This window comes from Sebastes fasciatus, chromosome 5 (genome assembly GCF_043250625.1).
Source record: "Sebastes fasciatus isolate fSebFas1 chromosome 5, fSebFas1.pri, whole genome shotgun sequence".
Taxonomy (NCBI): Eukaryota; Metazoa; Chordata; class Actinopteri; order Perciformes; family Sebastidae; genus Sebastes; species Sebastes fasciatus.
The window spans coordinates 20,572,675-20,595,595 of NC_133799.1; the positions used below are offsets into that span (position 1 = coordinate 20,572,675).

General features: G+C 40.3%; 1 protein-coding gene across 1 annotated transcript in view; it reads left to right on the forward strand.

Annotated features, from left to right (window-relative positions):
- The window catches only part of yjefn3 (YjeF N-terminal domain containing 3), a 61,147-nt gene extending 43,041 nt beyond the window's left edge, over nucleotides 1-18,106 (forward strand). Inside the window, exons 2-6 of the mRNA XM_074635659.1 lie at nucleotides 339-447; nucleotides 11,627-11,737; nucleotides 15,335-15,448; nucleotides 16,895-17,045; nucleotides 17,324-18,106. Coding sequence (XP_074491760.1) covers nucleotides 339-447; nucleotides 11,627-11,737; nucleotides 15,335-15,448; nucleotides 16,895-17,045; nucleotides 17,324-17,520 — 682 coding nt within the window. The 3' untranslated portion in view covers nucleotides 17,521-18,106. The remainder of the gene's footprint in view (nucleotides 1-338; nucleotides 448-11,626; nucleotides 11,738-15,334; nucleotides 15,449-16,894; nucleotides 17,046-17,323) is intronic.
- The last annotated feature ends 4,815 nt before the right edge of the window (nucleotides 18,107-22,921 follow it).

Sequence of the window (22,921 nt, forward strand, 5' to 3'; positions counted from 1 at the left end):
TACAACCACTCAATTATGTGTCATTTCCTTGTTGTGTAAAAGACAAATGTTACCTTGTAAATGCCTGCTGTATCTTGTAGTATTGGCCTGCTGTCAGCGCTGAATTTGTACAGTGCATTCAGGCAGAAAGGACATTTTATTCACACTACAGACACTTTCAATTTAGTGCTTTGCTGGCGGTCTAAATGATGACGTATGAGGCTCAGAGCACACCGGTGACGACACGATTCTCTCCCTGAACAGCTCCACTTACAGTTACGCTATTTTTTTTTTATCAATGATAATGAACAATACCTCTCTTTCTAACACTATGTTGTTTCTTATTCTGTGTCCGACAGTAAAGGGGAGGCGGCAGCTATCGAGACAGAGCTTGTGAGGGACTACAAGTTTGGACAACAGCAGCTGATAGAGATCTGGGGACAAGCATGCGCCATCGCCATCACTAAGGTCTGCACGCCTCCTATTTTCCAGATCTCCTTTGTCGTTAGCATTTGTTTCTGTCTTTCTTGCTTGCTTGCTATCCTTAATTTACTCGTAGTAGCACTCAGCACAAGTCAAACTCTTTCATGTTTTTAATTAATTAATAATCCTCACCCATTCATATCCTTCCAAATGTATGTAGTCATGGGTTGATCCAGCTGACACTATGGCTATACAGCCCAGTCGCCAGGAAAAAATCTTAGCAATATACGTTTCTGTACAGACCACAGATACATTGAATGTCGACGTTTTTGCATTCGGTCGGAGCAAGTGGCAAAGTATATCGAGCAACTGTTATTAAAAGTTACGTCATAAAATAACGAGTATATTAAGTGAAAAATTCCACTAAGTGCGAATGGGAGGGGTCAAACAAACACAGGACTTTCACCCTGGAGCCCGCTGATCGTGTCCTGTGTGAAACCAAAAGTAAACGTTGAATTTATGCTTGTTGTGTAACGTTACATAAGAAAATCCGCTAATGGAGGTTGTTATTTATTTACGCTAGTTAGGTTGATACGTTACGTTGTTACTAGGGCTGTCAATCGATTCAAATATTTAATCACTTTATCTGTTCAAAATGTACCTTAAACAACAAACCAACAACAGCTGTCAGTGTGCTGACTTGACTATGACTTGCCCCAAACTGCATGTGATTATAATAAAGTGGGCATGTCTGTAAAGGGGAGACTCGTGGGTACCCATAGAACCCATTTTCAGTCATATATCTGGAGGTCAGAGGTCAAGGGACGCCTTTGAAAATGGCCATGCCAGTTTTTCCTTGCCAAAATTTAGCGTAAGTTTGGAGCGTTATTTAGTAGAACATGGTTGGTACCAATGGATTCATTAGGTTTTCTAGTTTCATATGATGCCTGTATCTTTACTCTAGCTTTAAAACTGAGCTACAACCTAAAAATTGCAAGTTGCGTCAATATATAAAAAAAATAAGTGGCGTTAAAACAAATTTGCATTTACGCGTTATTATCGCGTTAACTCTGACAGCCCCAGTTGTTATGCTATTACTTTAACACAAACCATGATCTTTTTTCTAAACTTAATCGAGTAGTTTTGTTTCCTAAACCTAACCAGTCATAACAAAGTGTTACCTGTGTGGTATAGTACATTTCTGCAAGCTTAATACAAGACTGATATGAAACATATTTTTGGTTCAGAAGTGTCTACATTCAATGTATCCCGCGGTTTACAGAGACATACAATGCCAAAAAACTTTCTGGCGCCTGGGTTACGCTATAAATAAAAGCGGAGACAAATAACATCTTTCCTATATGTTTTTATGGCAGTTTTTTTGTTTTATTGTGAAATTGACCTTTGCTTGAATGTGATATAATGCTTTCAAAGCTCTTTTCTTTGGATCATTAAACCAGTGGCTCCGAACACTCAACAGCGGTTGCCATTTAATGTGATGTGCGTGTGTGTGTGTTGGGTCTGTACTTTTACCCTTAAAAACTAGCAATTCTATTTTTTTATTTTGCATATATTTTGTGATGTTTTCCATGAATTTAAGAGTTTTATCTTCTCTTTTGCTCTGCTCTGTCTTTGTTTTGAAATGAAACAGGAAAGTTTAACACTACAAACATTAATAATTGTTTGAAAATGTCACACAATGCTTATTTTTTCCCATCTACCCTTTCACCAGTCTCATAGCTGTCAATATTAACACAAAGAAAAATAGTTAAATCAAAGGAAGTCATGCAAATTTATCCAATTACTCTCCTTTTTCTGCATAAAGCCATCCAATCCAGAACCACTAAAAGCTCAAGTCAAATAAAGTCAAACTGTGGTCTCAACAAAAACACTCCTGTGCAAAACTGTTTAATTGCTGCACATTCTGTCAGTCTGGGCCTCAGTAATCATTACAAAACTCAGTGAGATCCTTGTGTGACTGTTTGATAGAACAGGAGGGCAAAAAGTCACAGCTGCTGCTACTTACACTTTTCCTAATTTGCATTAACTTCCATAGAAAAATGTCTGATTATTATGTGGAGGAAATGTTCTAACTTTCTGTGACATGTACTTCCAAACATTTGAGGCGGCTCACCTCGGGGCAGAACACCTGAGCTCACTCTGTGGCAGCGCTCCTCCACCACAGCTCTTCTTCTCTGTGGTCTGGCCTGTGTCAAGCCAAGACTGTGTGTGTCAGTGGAGGGCTGTTAGGAACACATGTGGTTCCTTTTGACCAGACCACTGGCTTGGTTTAACGCCACACTGGTTTCCTCAGTGGGCTCTTCAACAGGCAATGATGAATAAGAGTCTGAGCTGCAAGACACATGAAACCTTGTGCGGCTGTCAGAGGGAGGGATGAAGAGAAAAATAAGGAAAGAGACAAAGACAGAAGCAGAGAGACAAATTAGTTTTTTACAGGAAAACGTGACCAAAATACACATTGATAAAAGTAATAACAGTAGTTTAATAGGAGAGTTTTAATATCTCTCCTCAGGAAAAGCAAAGAGACAGACCTAAGAAAGAGAAAAAGAGAGACAGCCAGCAACATTAGCATTCATTTGGAGTCGTGTTTGTGATCACCTGATAAATGTAATTCACTCTGTTTTAGCTCTGTTTTTGGTCTCTACCAAGCTGCTCGATATACTACGTCCCTTGCTCTGACCGAATGCAAAAAAACAAAAAAATACATAATATTCAACATATCTGTGGTTTGCAGAAATGTACAATGCCAACATTTTTTCCTGGCGACTGGGCTACTTTTAGCTCTGGTTTGGTCACCACCAACTCCTGAGGCAAATATCTGGCTCTTTAGCTGCTAAATGCTCCATTATGTTCACCAGCTGGTTTCTAACTGTGTCTGTCTGCCGTTTGGTGCTGAGCAGGAAATGTACAATGGATTTTTAGAGCTTTTGCACTTAAAACAGCTGAAAACGACACTATGAGAGCGGTGAAACAGTAAAGTTGCTGCCGGACAGCTAAAAAATTAGCTGAAACTTTAAGGAGCTATAAAGCTCCTTAAAGCTAAGAAGATCTGCAGATTCAGGTTATAATTATCTGTAGATTCATCACTTAGGAGCAACACCTCCCACATTACACATTGCCAAACTCATTCCCAGCTGCCACAGGAAGTAGTTTTCTGTAAATTCACAACCTGTCCAGCATTACGGCAGACGGACAAAATTAGTGACTATATAATGGAGCATTTAGCAGCTAAAAAGCCAGATTATTCCCTCAGGAATTGGTGGAGACCAAAGCAGAGCTAAAAGCAGCCCAGTCGCCAGGAAAAAAAGTTTGGCATTGTTAGTTTCTGCAACGTTGCCGTTTTTAGTTTTTTTGCATTCGGTTAGAGCAAGTGACGTAGTATATCGAGCAGCCATTTTTGAAAGTTATGTGGTAAAATAACGAGTATATAACAAGCAAGAAAGTCAGCTATGGGCAGGTGGGAGGGGTCAAGGAAACACAGGACTTTCACCCAGGTGAGCACTATTCTTGTCCTGTGTGAAACCAAAAGTAAACATTGACTTTACAGTTGTTACGTAACATATTTATGCTTGTTACTTAACGTTACGTAAGAACGTCTGCTAGGGCAGTTGTTAATTATTTATTGTTACGCCAAGTTGTTACGCCAAGTTGTTACCCTATGTTGTTACGCCACGTTGTTACGCCACGTTGTTACGCCACGTTGTTACCCTATGTCGTTATGCTACGTTGTTACGCAAATCATGATGTTTTTTCTAACTTTAACTAAGTAGTTTTGTTGCCTTAACCAAACCAACCGTTTCACAATGTTAACCACATGGCATTGTGCGTTTCTGCAAGCTTAATACGAGACTGATATGAAACATATTTTTGATTCCGATACGTCCACATTCAACGTATCCAGAAACAACAACAGTGCAAACATTACATTCTGTGACTGGGTTGTCTAAAACAAGAGTGAATACATCCGCCAGGTGACAAAAGCGACTTCAAACGAATTGCAATGTTGCTCTTTGTCTACTGGATGTGTAAATATGCTACTGTCTGCAAACATGCGTCATATCAAATTTATAAAGTGATAATAAGTCAATATTGTCTTTGCAGCTTGTTGCGATGCCCCCAAGTGGCCAAGAAACAAAAAACAATGAATGCAAACTAGTGTTTGTTTAAGTGTGACATTTTAGTCATTATTGCGGTCATGATTGGTGTTTAAATTTATGCATTTAATTAGTTACATTTTAAAGGAATTCTTATTAAAAACTACAACTGTATATTGTCTAACGCTATTACATTCCTGGGGGGTGAGAAACAAGCAGACACAACAGTTTAAAGAAAGTGAAGTGGAAAAGAGAAGAAGTAAAAGCTGAGACAGGCAGAGTGGCAGCATCAGAGACTTAATGTTCTCCCCTCAGTGTGTGTGATTAAACCCACCACATCCACTTCCCCTCTATTATCATCAGCCACCGCTGGCCCCATGCCTGGCCCTCCACCAGCATAGCCTTACTAGACAAACATGGCCTGGACGCTGCGGATCGCTGCTGCCCACACAGCCGCCAGCAGCACGCTACTGCTTACATGACATCACTGCTATTTTAGGAAAATTACAGTAGAAGGAGATGCAGACAGTCTGATTTTCGCTGGTTTCACTGCTGGCCTACTGCTGTTGGCTTCCAAGTATACCACACAAGCAAGCATGTGCTCAGACACACACACACACACACACACACACACCTACACCTCTGGTTGCCAGATAGATTATAGGTCTTCTGTAAGTAATCCCTTTACTGTTCCAACAGCGGCAGCCTGCAGCCACCAGGTCCAGACTGTTCGTGTATCAGTCTGAGGCTTTTCAACACCTGAGTGGAGACAGGAGGCGTTTTTGTTACCACACAGCAGTAAATTAGTCTATAGTTTACAGGAGCCCCTGGACTGCAGTTTGGTCCTCTAATACAAATATTAAAGGCGGTGTTTTTTCTGCATATACAGTATTTGTGTTTCTAGGACCGTGAGTGTGTTTTCTCAGGCTCAGTGTGTGTTTCAGGTTGATTGGAGGTGAGAGCACATTTAACATTTATTTGAAAGAGGTATTCCCTCGGAGACCTTATTGCAATCAAGACAGACATATTTTTAGGTGTGTGTGTGCGATGGGGGTCCTTGGGGGTCCTATCCTAACCTTCCTAAAGCTTCCTCCTTAAGTTCCAACCGGTTCTCATTCCCAACTCGTCAAATACCGCCATTTGCCCCTTGGCATTGGAAACCGACACATGGAGGCACCCTCTAGCAACAGAGCGTGACAAACCACGCTTTCAATGTAAACTCACCAGAGGTGTTATTCAACTGTCGGAGCAAGTGACGTAGTATTAATAGTGTGAGAGTCCATTCAGGGCGAGCATGAGGGGTGGTGGATGGGTCAAAACAAACACCAACTTTCAACCAGAAGACCGGTGTTCGTGTCCCGTTTGAAACTAAAAGTATCGCTGACTTATTGTTATTAGTCGCGTGACTCGTCGATATCGTCAGCCTCGCGAGTCATGTGATTCGCTAGTCACTGAAGTTAACGTCAACCACGACTGCTTCCTAACCTTAACTAAGTGGTTGTGTTGCCTAAACCTAACTTCCCTTGAAAACAGAAGTTTATTTTGAAAGGACACTATGCATGTAACAAGCGTATATTGACACAATGTCACTGGTCCGTCCAAAAGTAACGCAAAAAGGGTAGCCCATGCGTCGGTCTCCGATGCCGAGGGGGGCACTGACCAAGCGGCGATATTTGACGAGTTGGGAGTGAGAATGTGTTAAAAGTGCACATGCTAAATGTGTTTATGAATCAAAGATATTGCAGAAACATTTAGAGTATGCCCTCTACTATATAATTTGTTTTTATTAAACAAATTAGATATATGAAAAACGTAGGCCTTTAAATGTAATATCCACAAAAAAAAAGAAAAAATGCATCAAAAGTTCTGCAGATGAGCAGATAAAAAGAATCAACCAGGCCACAAACCTGCTGAACAGATGCAACAAACCATCTGTCTGCACTTGTAGAAACCACCTTCACATCAAAAACATCATAAATATCTCAAACACTGGAAAACATTTCAACAAGTTTATCAGCCTCAAACGAAGTCATAAAACCTTGTTTTTCTATAACAAAAAAAAAAGAGTGTTTCCAACCGAACTGTTTGAGAAATTTGATTTAAAGAAATTAGATTATTCTGGAATAAAGTGCATCATCGACTTGTGTCGAGATATTTAATTTAATATAAGAAAGAAGTGGAGCTGTCATCACTACTGTGTTTTTTGGCCATGATGTGTTTTTATAATACACCAAGAAGCACAGAGAATGAGGTCATACTTGCAGTTTTTAAAAATATGATGATTAAAGTAGCTACAAAATTCGGTATCTACCTTAACGAGTACCTTCGAAATCCCTCTTTCTTTCATAAAAAAAATATACAAACAAAAGAGCACTTTCAACAGCAGCACCGGAGAGACAAACCTATTAGAAATGCTCTTTATCTCCTCTTTTGCTAATTGCTTTCTCTATTTCAGTGATCCATTTGGAGGCTATACTATCAGAGTAAATGAGTTAGGATAGATATGTGTTTGAGTGAAACAAGCTTCTGTTCCAAGCGAGATTAGACGAGTGCTTCAAAACATATCGGAGCGCTGCCTGAATTGATCCAACCTGCTCCCTTTATAGCTGCTTACCTTCAACAGTGTGTGGCTCTAATGGTTTCTCCAGCAGCATGAAATGGCTCCAGCATTGATATCGCTGATCCTCCCGACGGCCCTTAACATTTAGAGGAAAGGCCAATAAACCTTCTGATGAGAGTTTTTGTATGCTGCGTGAAGGGCGACAAGAAACAGAGGAAGTGAGAGCACAAATGCAAGAAGACCAAGATAGTTTTAAAGCACTGGCTTAATTTTTCGACCACTTGGGGGCAATGGAACAAACATAATCCATCACCTTATAATCTTGTTAACGTGTTGGCAAACAATTGTCTATTCACACATTTTGGAGACAACATAAGCTTTCTTTTGGAGTCGTGTTTTAACTCATTCTCACCCCCAACTCGTCAAATACCTACGCTTGGTCAGCGGCCCTCACCGTCTGATACCAACACACTGAGGCCCCCTTTAGCATCTTTAAGAGACACACCGGGCTTTCAAGTAACTCCAATGTAAACCCATCTGTGTCATTATTAGCTGGTCAGAGCAACCTACGTAGTATAAAGTGTAAGAAAGTCCGGGTGGGAGGTGAGGTTGGATGGGTCAAACAAACACAGGGCTTTCACCCAGAAGACCGTTGTTCATGTCCTGCGTGAAACTAAGACAATGTTGACTTATTTTACCTTACTTTTGTTACGTAACTTATTTACTTAAAGCTGCAGTAGGCAGAATGTTTTTGGCATCATTGGGCAGAAAAATCCTCAACTGGTCTCAACTTTATTTCAAAGCTCCAATGACGCCGTAAAGCATCAACCAATCATATGTATTTGTTTTACCCTGTTCCGTTCCACCTTAAAAAAATTACGTTAGCCAGTTCCCAGTGCTATTTGACGACATAACTGCGTCAACGGGCTCTTGAGCAATACTTCAACGGTGACAATGTAGCTGGCCACGCTTGGTCGTTGTGTTACTCTTGTCCCTTGTAATGTGAACATCCTCCCTACCGCTCCGGAGAAGGACAAGCTACCTAGCATCTCCGTAGCTGCGTCCGCCGTCTTCCCAGCGAGCTGCGACAACAATTTAGTATGTTGTCACAACTAACAACAATCACCATTTTCTTTTGTACCAGTCAAATAACCACGGAAAACAGATCAATGTCCGTTCTACTCCTGATCAATTTCTAGGGGCGAGTTCGCAGTAGGGGGCAGTTCCATCAGAGGTAGTTAGCATTTAATCGCTGGTTGCAGTAATCACAGTTAGCGTTTCCCTCTGGGGAGCAGCTCAGAACAGAGAGCTTGACATTATGCCACACACACACACACACACACACACATATATGCACGTATCCACAGAGGGTGCCACTTTTGATTAAACTCAGTGAGATTAACATCAGATTACACAGTGTGAAACTCACTAAGAGCTTCTGTCTCATTAGATATGAAAATGAAAGACACTGTCCTGTCTTCCACTTTTAGTCTCCACCTTCTGTCTCTCTCTTTCCCACTCAATCACTCCCTGCTCTTCTCTGCTGATATTACCGTCAGCCCCGTGGCCCTCAGCGGCCGTAACACTCTCTCCCCTCCATCTCATTGAGTCTGTGTGATGATTTCTCAGCTGGGCCGTTATGATGGAGGTAACGGCTGCTGTCCCTTCTCCTGGATTCATCGCTCTAGTTAATGCACTCTCAGTCTTCTTATATCCAATTATACAGTGTGAGCAATGGCCTATTTCTCCATATGAACTTTCCTCTGTACTGAATACATTAGTGGAAGTGGAAGTAAATGGATTTTATGTGCGCAGCAGAATTTTGGTCTATTCCAAGCTCCTCTTCAAAATTTGGAGGCCAAGGATCCACAATGTAGAGAGTAGCTTTATATTACAACCTGCAAATTAGAGTGTAATTATTTTGTAATTCACTTATATAAAAATACTTATGTTCTATAATAATGTAAAATAATTATGGGGTACAATAAAACTTTTATGGAGGACTGAAAGTCTTATAATAAAGGGGTAACAACTTGTAAATGATGGTATAAATACTTTTTGAATTACAGGATATTTATTAAATAATTACAGGGTACAAAATGTGGAGGCCAAAAATCAACAATGTAGAGAGTAGCTTTATATAATACAACCTGCAAATTATAGTGTAATTATTTTGTAATTCACTTATATAATAATACTGTTATACAATAATCATTTAAAAATAATGACGGAGTACAATAAAACATTTATGGAGGGCCAAAAGTCTTATAATACAGGGGTAACGACATATTTTGGTTTCACTATTTATGAAATTACAGGATATTTATTAAATAATTACAGTGATGTAGTTATGAGAAACCACAAAAAAGAAGCCGAGGGCTATTTTCCTTTATTATGAGGAGCTCATTAAGTCATTATGGGATACAGTGAGGGTTAGGTGTAACCAGCTACATCATTATTAATTAAGACCTGAATAAGTACAACATTGTTTCCCCTTTATTTTAAGACTTCTTGTTTTGTTCTATTAATAAGTTTTCCTGTAAGTCTTTTATATGAGCCCCATAATTTACCAAATACTTTCAATGCGTTTAAGGGCTGTGAACTGCGGTCCGAGACTATTTATAGCGGTGACGAAACTGGGCTAATTGGTTTTATGAACTGTGTTCTGACACATTTAATTGGACAGGACTTCCAGAAGTCTGAGTGAACTGTCTCCCTCAGTTCAAGTTCTTCTTCTGTGACCTTTACGATGATGAGCAATCATTCTTGTATAATATAATAGTGCAGAGACTCTCAGTAACAACTTCTGTGCTTTGAAGAAACTGTGGAAAATGAAGGCAGACACCTTCTGGGGCTTGCAGTAATGATCAAGTGTACACACACACACACACACACACACACACACACACACCAACACACTCAGCACCTCTGTTGAGGTGTTGAAGACGGAAGATTAGCCACTCAGGTTGACAGTTCCTCCGGTGAATACCTGTCTCATTTAAGAAGGTGCAGGGTGATTTACAAGGGAATATGTGGCCAGCAAACGCGGCAGATTCCAGCAGCCCGATGCAGCCGGGGGTCGAGACGGAAAGTGTGTTACATATACGGAAGCATCCCACGGTGAGGCATTTATTCCACCGCTGCCAGGGTTATTTTAATGAGATTGGACCTTTTCTCGTAGACAGAAGAGACAATGTAGCCGGTGCCATTTCCACCCTCGTCTGGCATGACTGGAATGCTGCAGTCAGTCACTCCGAGTATGATGGAGAGGCAGAGGCTCAGATCAGATGACCTGCACTGAATAAGAGGCCTGAGGGATAAATACTGAATACCAGAGGGGTGGACTCCAGTCACATTATTTGGAATAGAGTCACAAATTTGACGACTTCAGATTCAACTTTGACAAAATCGAAAAAGACTTGCAACGCGACTTGGACTTTGACCCGTGACTTCACTTGGACTTGAGCCTGTCCAAAGATTAATAAGTATGTTATTTTAAAAAGTGTGACACAAATCAATTAATTTCCTGAATCAGCTGACGTTAACGCTATTCATGCCCAGCAAGACGACACTTAATTCCCCAGATCTTTTTTTATGATTAAGTTCAGTTGCACTTCTTTAACACACTTGTTTTAACACATAAATACAAATGTTAAAAAAAAGCATTCATGATTTTTTAAAATGTAATATATTATTACTCTGTTGTTAAAATGGAATTACATTTGGTGAAGCGTGCATTATGACTTTGTTTAGGACTCAAAACTCAAAGTTTAGGACTTGGCACTTGACTTGGGACTTGAGTGCAAAGACTTGAGACTTGCAAAACAATGACTTGGTCCCATCACTGCTGATGACCATCTTAGGATAATATATATATATATATATATATATATATATATATATATATATATATATATATATATATATATATTGAAAATGGATCGCACATTTTTTGTCTGTTCAAAATGTAACTTAAAGGGAGATCTGTCAAGTATTTAATACTCTTATCAACATGGGAGTGGGCAAATATGCTTCTTTATGCAAATGTATGTATATATTTATTATTGGAAATCAATTAACAAAACAAAACAATGATAAATATTGTCCAGAAACCCTCGCAGGTACTGCATTTAGTATAATGTTCTAGTTCCTTAGGTTTTCTAGTTACATATTTCTAGCTTTAAAACTGAGCCTGTTACAAAACTGCAAGTTGCGTTAATGCGTTGGAAGTAATTTGTAGCATTAAAACAAATTTGGGTTATTATCACATTAACTTTGACAGCCATAAACATTATTATAACAATAAACACAAACAATACGAGCAGACAAATACAACTGTCACACACTACAGGTGAATGAGCACAATATCCAGTTAATATGCAACACAAACTAAATACTCATAATGCATAAAACGGGTCATTAAACTTGCTTTTGTCTCACTGTTGTTCTCTATCATTAACCCTGTTTCTTCTATCTCTGTTTCTTGTGCTTTTCCTTTCCCTCAGTCATCAGCTCCTGTTTCTAACAGCTTATTCTGTCTCTCCACCAGGCCTACCCGCTCAGCTCTCTAGCAAAGAAGCAGCCAACAGTGCTGGTGATCTGTGGTCCAGATCAAAACGGCTCCATTGGTCTGGTGTGTGCCCGACACCTGCGCATATATGTAAGTATACTACTGCATAGCCAACAATACAGAGCACGAAAACATCTTTTCAGCAGAGAAAATCTCTATTATATTCAACAACACCACAAATAGTCCGTCGTAAAACAGTCTGGTGCTTACAGAGTAATTAAGATGATATTACAGTAGTAATAACAAACGTTAGCTTAAGTCAGGATTAACATGGGATCCCTTATACAGGCCCCCTGCGCTTTACAGAATTTCATTTCAGCTCCTGTAAACTGCTCAGAGCAGTTATCCCATTACACGTCCTGCAAGGCCACTCAGACAGTCATGATATCATGCTATTGTTACTCTCGTTAAAGCCGTCTGCCTCTTAACGCTCGGCAGCCACAATATGATGTCATGTCCACGATGTCTGCCCCTCAGGCCGCCTGCTGACTGACGTTTTGACATTTCAAGACTAATCGTATTTGGAGGCAGGATTCATCCTCTCTCAACACATGACTTGAAGAAGAGATCATTTCACAGTTCATTTCAGTCCTCGCTGCTGCAGTCCCGCCCAAGTCTGTGACTTTATTGGAAGGGAAATATTGGATATGTGTTTTGGGGATCTTTGGTTTAGAGAGGAATGCATCTATACACTTTACCATATGTCTCCGTCATGCTTGATTTACAGAGCATTGATAGTTCTGATTAAAACCATGTTAGATGGACTTTGATGGCTCTCTGTGGAGTCTCTCGCTCTTCTTTGCCTATGTCTTTTTCCTTCTTGAGGCCAAGGACTGGAGGTCAGAGGTCAGCTCCAAGGGAGATATATTTTACCCAGAAATGAAGCTTCTCCATACCTTTTTAAAAAACTAAAACAATTGGGCATTGATTCCATCTTTTAAATGCATCTTTTTTGCGCCATTTTCTGCCTTTTTTTGTCACTTTGTTTCTAATGTTTTCACCATCTGCTTCTGTTTTTTCCTGTGTATTTGTTACCTTTTGTGAAACATTTTATGTGCTGTATAAATACAGTTTTATTACTATTATTTTCCAAGTGACTGGACTCTACAGTAGACCGACGGGGGACCACACTTGTCAGACTTTGCTCTAACTTGAGAAACTTGAGTACTTATTCTGGACTGTGAATCACTCTCCTGGTGTAAAAAGTGTATGTTTTTCATGGTGCGATGTGATCCCTGTCAGCAGGACGACATGCAAGCATACACGTGAGACACGTACACACACACACACACACACACACACACACAGCCTTGAGCAGCCTGATGCAGAGCTGTGAATGTGATTAGACGGAGCATAGGAATGAATGATCAGCTGCAGGCAAACGGGCCAACTTTCTTCTCACGTCACTTCAAGACATCCGTGTTCACTAAAGCAGGTTGTGTCTGAGTCTGTCGTGCATTTTTGATTATTTCCACTGATGGGTATGGTGGGGGGGGCGGGAGGGGGACACAATGTTGCATACCGGAAGACACAGATTTTCCTTGATCAAAGCTAATGTTGGATGGGAATTTAAGAAAGTCATATGCACATTAGTTCTGGTGTATTGTTCATTATAAAACAAGTGGACATGATGTTATGTTTGGCTGACTACATTGTGCTCATCACTGCCTGATGTTAGTCACAATATAATCGACATGAACGAAATTCAAATACTCTTAATTATACAACCTTAAAGGGTAACTTATTTTCAACCTGGACCCTATTTTTGTTAGTTTTGTTGTTTTCGTATCTTTGTGACTAATAGGGACAACATTTCTGAAACTGGTCCAGTATTGAGGGAGAGCGCTGTAGACGTCAGCGGCTCACAGGCCGCAATATGGTACAATTGGGGCAAGCTGGTACCGACATTTATATCCACTTTAAGTGTTTGCTTTTGCCATGACAGGCTCTGATTGTTATTATAAGTGTCTGACATTATGGAAAGAGTCTCACTCAAGGAGAAGTCTCGTTCTGAAATCTGGCAAGGTGACGTGTTGCCGGAATACATCCATGGTGTCATCTAAAAGATTTTCATTGTCATGGCTGAATATTTAGATGATTTCCACAATATGGATGAGTTCTTTGAATTCGATGGCCGTCCGTATTTATTTGAGTATACAGATATTCAGATTTCACTACGAGTCTTCTCCCTGAGCGGGACTTGGACACAGAAACAAACAGACCGGGTCAAGCGAAAGGTACATTTTTTTTTTTATTTCTCTGTAGGGTCCTTTCCTTAATTCTGTCAGACATTTATAATAACAATCTGAGCCTGTCAGTGGCAAAAACAAGCACTTTTAGTGGACGTAACGTTACATTGACGCTGTTCACTTGCCCTCGCAGCTTTTTTTACAGCGTTATACCACAATACTGGACCAATTTCAAAACTTGTTGTCCCTATTAGTCACTTAGACACAGACACATGGAGTCCAGGTTGAAAAATACCAAAGTTATCCTTTAAAGCAATACACTGGAGCAGACAATTAATATTTTGACATACATCGTGTCGACATGTTAGTTGTTTCACCAGTTAAAGACGTTATTGTTCAGCAGACCTTATCCCTCCGTTCCTAATGGGCTGTGTATGAAAACAAAATACTACAAGACACCATCATCCCTCAGGGAGAGGAAGTGTAACCCTGTTAGATGTGAGCATTAACTGGAAAAAAAGCCCTTGTTTGTTACCCTTAGCTTGTTTCTGCTCATGCTCAGTGACACTGACAGTCATTTCAGAGCTCTTCCTCAGTTTCACATGGTGAGATGGGGTAACCGCTGATGAGGTCGAGGGCATGCCGGGGCCGCTGGCTAACCCCGAGGGACACACAAACACACACACACACACACACACACACACACACACACAGTGGATTGTATTTGTCCTGGTTGCTCGCTCTGCAGAGATCACGATGGAGATGACGTCAGGCGATGAGTGGCTGTGTCTGTCTGATTGGTTTATGATCCCCAAGGAAGTAGCATGTCTGTCTGACCTGACAGATCACTTCCTTTGTAGGGCAGCCTCAGCTCGGACACATGATATTGTGTTCACTAAAAAACACAAAGGTGAACCCTTTGGTGGTGCTAGAGGAAAAATCCTGAGTGTTCTCTGGATTATCCAGATCCTACTTCACATTTCTTTTTTGCGACATTTCAAAAGTTTGCTTAAAATTCGCTTGGCGGTTGAGTAGAAACACGGCCAGTGAGAGAAAAACTGTGTGAACTGGCCCTTTAAAGGTCAGTATGTATTTATCAAGGACTATGTTTTTGAGGAAAAGATCATGCAAACACACACACACACTACTGACAATAGTTCTTTTTAAGTTTTTAAGATTTATCTTTGCGACCATGTAAAGGTCAGAGGTCACAGGTGCTTCCTGCTGAGCATCACGGTGTCTGGATTTCTACTCCTCTCTGCTTCCAGTTTATAAGGGAAGTAATCATTCAGGAAGCAGACTGTAAAAAAAACTTCTGATCACTGGTCAACAGTATTTTCATTGAAGGGCAAATAAATCAAACCCATTCAATCATGTCACCATTGGCTGAAATCGCAGCTATAGTGTCAATATCATGTAACCTTTTCTCTATTTTTGTGTTTCTCTCCGCCTTTGTGCTCCCCCCCAACCTCTTCTCTGTTGTCCTCATCTCACACAGGAATATGAGCCCACCATCTACCACCCTAAACGCTCCTCTCAGAGTCTACACCAGGACTTCACGGTTCAGTGTGAGAAGATGGACATCCCTTTCCTCTCCTATCTCCCCACAGAGGTCAGCAGCGTTTTTACACAACAACACATTTTACAAGAGCGTCAGTGGTGGTTGTTGTTGGTTGCTGTGAAGTTTGATCGACACATTAAAAGCTATCATTTGATTTAAAGTATGAACTGTTGATTAATTTGTAACAGTGAAAATTGCTTTGATTAAAAGAAAAGTTCAACATTTTAGGAAATATCTTTCGCGACGAGAGTTAAATGAGACCGTCTGTTTTCACTCCCAACTTGTCAAATGCAGATGCTTGGTCAACGCCCCTCGTCTGATACCAATGCACCGAGGCACCCTTTAGCGCGCCAGTCTTTCAACTAACTCCAATGTGAACCCATCCGTGCCATTATTAGACGGTCAGAGCGTCATAGTTTGCAGCGTTTAGGGGCCACTGACCAACTTGACGAGTTGAGAGTGAGAATGTGTTGAATGAGAAGGTTGATACCACTCTCATGTCTGTATCTATCTTCTCATCTAAAGGCTGGCCCAGACTAAAAGATTTTTCAAATCTTAACAGATGTTGAAAATGTGAGAGACCCCACACATAATGACATGTTATGATCAATTTAACAGTTTTGTTCCTATAGTGTGTGGAGAGCAACGATTTGGCCAAAACAGCAGAACTAACAGATTACATTCATGAACAACAGGAGTCCTGAGTAAAAAAATGGAAATCTCGCAAAATCGATAAAACATGACTTTAGTGTAAACAAACGTGGCCGACGACAGGCAGGAAGAATTAGCGTGTCATATCATGGGGATTTGTTAAGTAAACACTTGTGTTGTTGCCACAAATCAACAAGTTGGTCCTCCACTTCTGAGATCCATCTTACTACTACTTTGTGCTGCGTTTTGCATTAGCCACGGCCGCCATCACAGCGGTGGTTCTCCTTCAGTCAGCTTGGTCCACAGTTGGCTATCGTTCTTTCCCACGTGACTGCATCATTGGCGGTTCCCCACACACAACAGGAAATCCGATCGTAAATATTGAACATGTTTAATATTTACGATTTGAGATTGGTGCAGCCAGGATGGACTTCCAGGCAGATCGGGGGGTTGTAAAAAACTCACTTAACATACCACAAGAATATCTGGAAAGATAATCTTTAGAACCATCAAAAAATCTGGGATTTGCTGACGATCGTCGGGAGAAGGGAATCGGGCCCAAAATCTGATTGATTCTTGCGTAGTGTGTACCCGGCATAACTCGGCAAGAAAGCAAATAAGTGTATTTCTTAAAATGCCAAACTTCTGCTTTAAATTGTGGCATTGGATTACATCATTAAAAAAAAAGGTAAGAAGCACCTTTTTGGTTTGTGACCCTTTTGAATGAAAATGAAATGTCGACTAGTGAACCCTTGTCAGCTTTTCAGATTCTTTGATTTGCTCTCCTATGCTGCTATTCATGTTGCAACCCCCCAAATTATTCATGCTGAGGTCTGTTGTGTTCAGGTGCAGCTCATAAATGATGCCTACAACCTAGTGATTGATGCCATGCTGGGCCCAGATGCAGACTGCGCCAACATTAAGGAGCCCTACCCTGGTATTCTGGTCACCCTGAAGCAAGTCAAGATCCCCATTGCCAGTGTGGATGTGCCCTCAGGTAAGTGTTCATACAAGCTGTAGATATCAGGCTGGAAGCTCAGAAACACAACTTGATAAATGGGCCTCCAGGCAGCGCCCTAGGATCCTTGGCGGCCAGGCAGGAGTTTCCAAGTCTGGAGGCACACGTGAAGGATAAATCTTACACTACAGTCAGCTCAGTGTGAGCTCATCATACCCCAAATACACTACCTGCTGAGTGAGAGCACAACAGGAGGAAAATGATCGCAATCCACCTCTTTAAATTCCTCTCCTCCTCCTCCTTTCTGTCCTCCTCAGGTTGGGACGTAGAGGAACCGAGTCAGGACGGCATTAACCCAGAAGTTCTCATCTCTCTCACAGCACCAAAGAAGTGCGCCATGAGTTTCTCGGGGAAGCATTTCTTGGCCGGACGCTTCCTGCCCTACGACATCCAGAAAAAATATGATCTAAACCTCCCAGAGTACCCTGGCACAGACTGTCTCATCGAATTGTAACACATGGGAAACATAAGCGCCAGTGTGGCCTCATTTTCAGAAACGTACGGTTGATCTCTTCTCTTGTTTTGTATTTTATAGATTGGTAATGTGATTCAATGTTAACAGCTCAGTTGTGTAGATCAGGCTACACCTTAGCCAAACGTGCTGTCGAGCTACAGTAGGAGGATTATATTTAGAAGCTGTGGTTTCAGTCAAGTCTTTTTAGGGAACGGCATGAGATTTTTTGTGTCAGTCTACTTGTAAAAGCTGTAGCATTACACTGTTTTCTGATTACTTTGAAAAAGACAGAAATTTCTTTTACCACAGTCAGCAAAGAAAGATACATTTTCTATGACGCCAACCACTGGAATGTTTTGTTTTCTCATTTAACACTTTTTTAATGTTCTGATGCTCTTGTGTTGAACTTTCTACTGCTGAGATGAGATGTTGTGAGGGTTGGCCATTTAGAACTTTATGTTTATGTGTTTTTGGTTTGTTTGGTCAACCTGCACTTCTGCATTACTTTTTGTTTCAGTTACTTCATTAGCTGTTACAAAAGGTCCAGACAGTTCTTGTTGTCCAATAAAATTAAATAAAAATCCTTCAGTTGGAGTTTCATTCAGTTTCTGGTGTTTTGTTTTCCTTCACGTAAAGCTGCAGTGATCAGTGTAATTTATATTAAAAATAAATTATATGTCTACAAAATTTATGTGAAAGGGGGTCGCTCATATGGAGGACGGAACCTGCTAAAATCCAAAATAAATGAATGAATAAATGACTCGATAAATGAATAAATGTCATTAAATATAGCAAAAATAATATAAAAAAACAAATGTAGCCATTAATTGATAAAATATGACATAAATTGATATTTCTGTTTTAATTTGTTTATTTATTTATGTTTGGATTAATTCCCTTGTTTATTTACTCTTCTGTTTATTTTTCCCTTTTATTTATTTATATATTTATTTGTATTAAATTCTTTAATTCTTTTTTGTATTTATTTTGTATTAATTTATTTATTTATGCATATATTTTTTATTTATTTTTTATTTATTTTTACATGTATGTATTTATGCATTTATGCACAATTTCCCCCCTCATTTGCATAATGAGGCAGAAATGCATCAAGAAATATAAAAGGAAATGTATAGAGAAAAGAATACAGAAATAAACAAGTTCAGGGGAATTAATAATGCAAAGGGAAAATCATGCAGAAATAAATAAATGCATAAACTGTACTTATGTAACGTAACTTCCATAGTTATTTTAACCCAAAATAATGAAGTTGTTTTGTCTTGCTCGTGTTGCTGGACATTTGTAGGAAAATGCATGAAAAATAACAAATTAACCTTTTGTAAGACATAAGAACCGTTGAATTAGGATACGTTGAAATAGGCAACATGTTCACAAACACCTTTATATGGTGACCAAGTATTGTTTTCAGCTTGTTCCTCTGCCCCCATGTGGCCAAAAAACTTCATTAAGGTAAGAAACACAGACATTTCTCTCACATTCTTTTAGCTGATATCATGCATACGAACATGGATGGTGAGGTTCTGATGAATAATATTGTTTTATTGATGATTTCTTTTCTATCATCAAAGCTGGAGGAAAATCCCACTGGTGCTGGCAGTGGTATAGTGTCCTCGGGTGTCTTGCTCAAGGACACTTCAGCAGGGTAGCTGCTTGCTAACACAAGCTCGTTCCAGCCTGACCTCACTCTCACGGCGTCTTGATACCGACGCACAAGGCGCCCTTTAGCGTCTTTATGAGACGCACTTTCAACTAACCCCATCCACGTCATTATTAGACGCTCAGAACAACTGATGTAGTATTAAGAAGCGAGAACGTCCGCTGAGGGCGGGAGGGAGGTGTGGTCAATGGGTCAAACAAACACAGGACTTTCACCCAGGGAATCAGCCGCTGTGTGTGAAACCAAAATTCTAGTTATTTTTACTGACGATGTTATGACGATGATAAGTCACTGAGTCACATGACGTTACGTCCATAGCTTAAATTATGTAACAGGCATAATTATTTTAACCCAAACTATGATCTTTTTTTAACCCTAACCAAGTAGTTTTGTTGCCTAAACCTAACAGCGACCGTTTCACAACGTCGACCTTGTGTTACAACGTTAACCACACGTGAACCTTCTGCGTCAAGATATTATGTAAAAGGCTGCCGCAGTAAAGTGAAGCGGTAAAATCGCTCTGCACTGGCTGTGTCATTGTTTTCCTTTGTACCCTTGGCGTGGTGCACCGCTCGAAGCTGCCACCAAGCGCTGCTCTCAAAGTTCAAATTCTTTCAACTTTGACCTCCATTGCTGCAGACCTTTCTAAGCACAACAAATGAGCTAACAGCTGCAGCTGTTGTTTTTGCCTAGAAACAGTGAATGACGTTCCTTACACACTGTTTGACAACACATTATACCTGCGTCGCGCTTTGCCTCTTCAAGGCTCTGCGCCCGACCTCACGGTGAGCAGAGAGCAAATTTCTTATCATGTGAGGGCAGCTTAACCGGCAAAGTATGCAGAGTAGGGATGAGATCACGTTGCACATGCAATTAGTGTTGTGCTTCTTTGGTGAGCGCATGCTGTTACTTCTGTTTATTGGTTCCCAACTGGGATTGATTTGGTAATGAAAGCCATAAACAGGTGTGATCAAGCTATAATCAGCTGTGGAGGAAGGCCGCTCATTACCGAGCTCGGGGCCCGCGGGCTGCTGTGCTGTTTATGGATGAGGTCATGTGTATTTATACGAAGTTTAGGAGCTTCTTCTGAATACTAATGCTCTAATGCCCGGTGTGTGTGTGTGTGTGCACATGTGTGAGTGGGTGCAGAAAGTCAGTGAAAAGGAATGTCGATCCGATGGTATTAAATCTGTCAGGAGCAAACTGACGAGAGTTGTAGAAAAATCTATGTGAACGCTCAGCGGTCCTGTCTTCCATGCCTGTCCAATCCCAGTCAGGAAACAATGCCTTGTCACCGCTCTGTCACTCGAGCCTTTGAGTAATGAGCTTTGGAGTCGCCGGTGGCCCGTAGAATTGAACAATCATAACTGACAGCGGCACTTGTTGTAATATCCAGTGAGTGATGGAGAGATGGAGAAGAAGTGTGGACAGAAGATTTATTGGAGCGAGGCAGAAAGTTTAATTTAGTGCTCGCATTGTAAAACACAAATTTGAACAATTTACAGGCTTTTTTCTGAAGGAGTTCCAGTTCTTTTTCATTGTGATAAATATTGGTTTTAAAGACAAACAAATCATTGCATGTTTCATATTCGAAGAATGTTTTGTCAATCAAAAGTTTCCATGTTTGAGGCACGCCACAGTCGCAAAATTAACATTCACCTCTCGTTTACTTCTACTCGATGTGAGTGATGGGACGGAAAAGGATTTGCTTCAGTAGGCGAAGCAAATTGGCATCTTCGCATTAGCGTGAAGTTCAACTTTTGTGAACTGTCAGACGACTATTGCCTCAGCAGGCGATGGTCACTCGCCTGCATTCGTGCAACTGTGCCTTTAAGATTTCACTTTTGCACTTATTGTTAGCATTTTATTATTTCTATTTTAACAGGACTGTCAAAGTTAATGTGATAATAACGCAGTAAGGTTTTAAAGTTAGAGTGAAGATACTGGCATCATATGAAACTAGAAAACCTAAGGAATCCATTGGTACCAACCATATCATACTAGCTTGTTGCGAAGGAGTCTAAATAACGCTCCAAACTTACGCAAAATTTTGGTGAGGAAAAACTGGCATGGCTGTTTCAAAGGGGTCCCTTGACCTCTGACCTCAAGATATGTGAATGAAAATGGGTTCTATGGGTACCCACGAGTCTCCCCTTTACAGACATGCCCACTTTATGATAATCACATGCAGTTTGGGGCAATCATAGTCAAGTCAGCACACTGACACACTGACAGCTGTTGTTGTCTGTTGGGCTGCAGTTTGCCATGTCATGATTTGAGCATATTTCTTTTTGCTAAATGCAGTACCTGTGAGGGTTACTGGACAATATTTTTCATTGTTTTGTGTTAATTGATTATCGATAATAAATATATACATACATTTGCATAAAAAAAAGTATATTTGCAGTAAAAATAATATATATTGTGAAGTCAAAATGACAATATTTCCCTCTGAAATGTAGTGGAGAAGAAGTATAAAGTAAATGCTCTAGGAAAGTACAAGTACCTCATAAGTGCAGTACTTTACTGAGTTACTTTCTACCACTGAATTGTGAAAACTTTGTCAGGGACGGAATAATAATATATTGAACTTATTTCCTTTCTCACGAGTTGTCTTTATTTTGAAAAGAAAATACTTAAAATGTTGTTTATCACCTTTTTTTTATCTTATTTTGAACCTAGAGCGATTTGTAAGAGTTGAATATAAGTAACATTTTTAACTGCCATGAATTTGTTTTACAAGCGTTGTCGCTAATTTGCAACAATTGCCATAATGCAAAGGAACCTCATAAGCACCTCTCGTGTCTGCGTCCTGAGCAGTTTTTCCTGAATGGCATGCCATATGACGCCACTTCCACTCTTTGGCAGTGCATCGCCCTGCAATCAGCGACTGTTAAAAAGTTACAAAACTGAACCAGAAGTCGAACCAGAGGCAGAGCAGCATCTGGCACTGTCCTGTGTCTGGTGGAGAGACAGATAAGTAATAAAAAAAAGAGTGAGACAGAGAAAGACAATGAAGGACATGGCATTTCACAGAAGACAATTAGAGCTGCTTCCATTGCAGATTAAATAAACTGTTAAAGTCTTGTTATCATGAATGATCATTATGTGTCAAACAAATTTCATATATTTTGAATGTTTAAAAAAAGATTTATAAAAAATAAAAAGGCAATTAAACATCCAAAAGTATTGTAAACTATTCTGTGTTTGCACAGATGCATGCACACACCTGCTCTGTGAGCAAGAGAGGATTACAAATCAATGAAATATGAAAATATTGTTGCAAAGAAAGTCTAAACTTATGAGCTCTTGCTGGGACGAAGAGGAAAACACCTTTTTTATTTTCAGTAACAGCCCCTCCACACACACTCCCTCCCTCTCTCTATCCAAGAGTGTCTCTCTCTCTCTCTCTCTCTCTCTCTCTCTCTCTCTCTCTCTCTCTCTCTCTCAACCCCCTCCATACCTTCACCTTTTTTTGGAAGATGATATGGGGGACCCAGATGTTACATTTCACTGGCCAATGGTGAGCAGAGAGGGGCTGGATTGGTGTGCACTCCCAATGCCCCTTCTTTTAAAAACGCCTGAGCTCCTGTCTCCAACTCAGCAACTTAACTCACATGAGGGAAAGAGCAGCAGCTCGGCTCGACCAGCAGCATCACTCACACCTGACAAACTGAAGCGGCTACTCATCTCAAGAATCAACACTTTTTTTAATTTTATCTT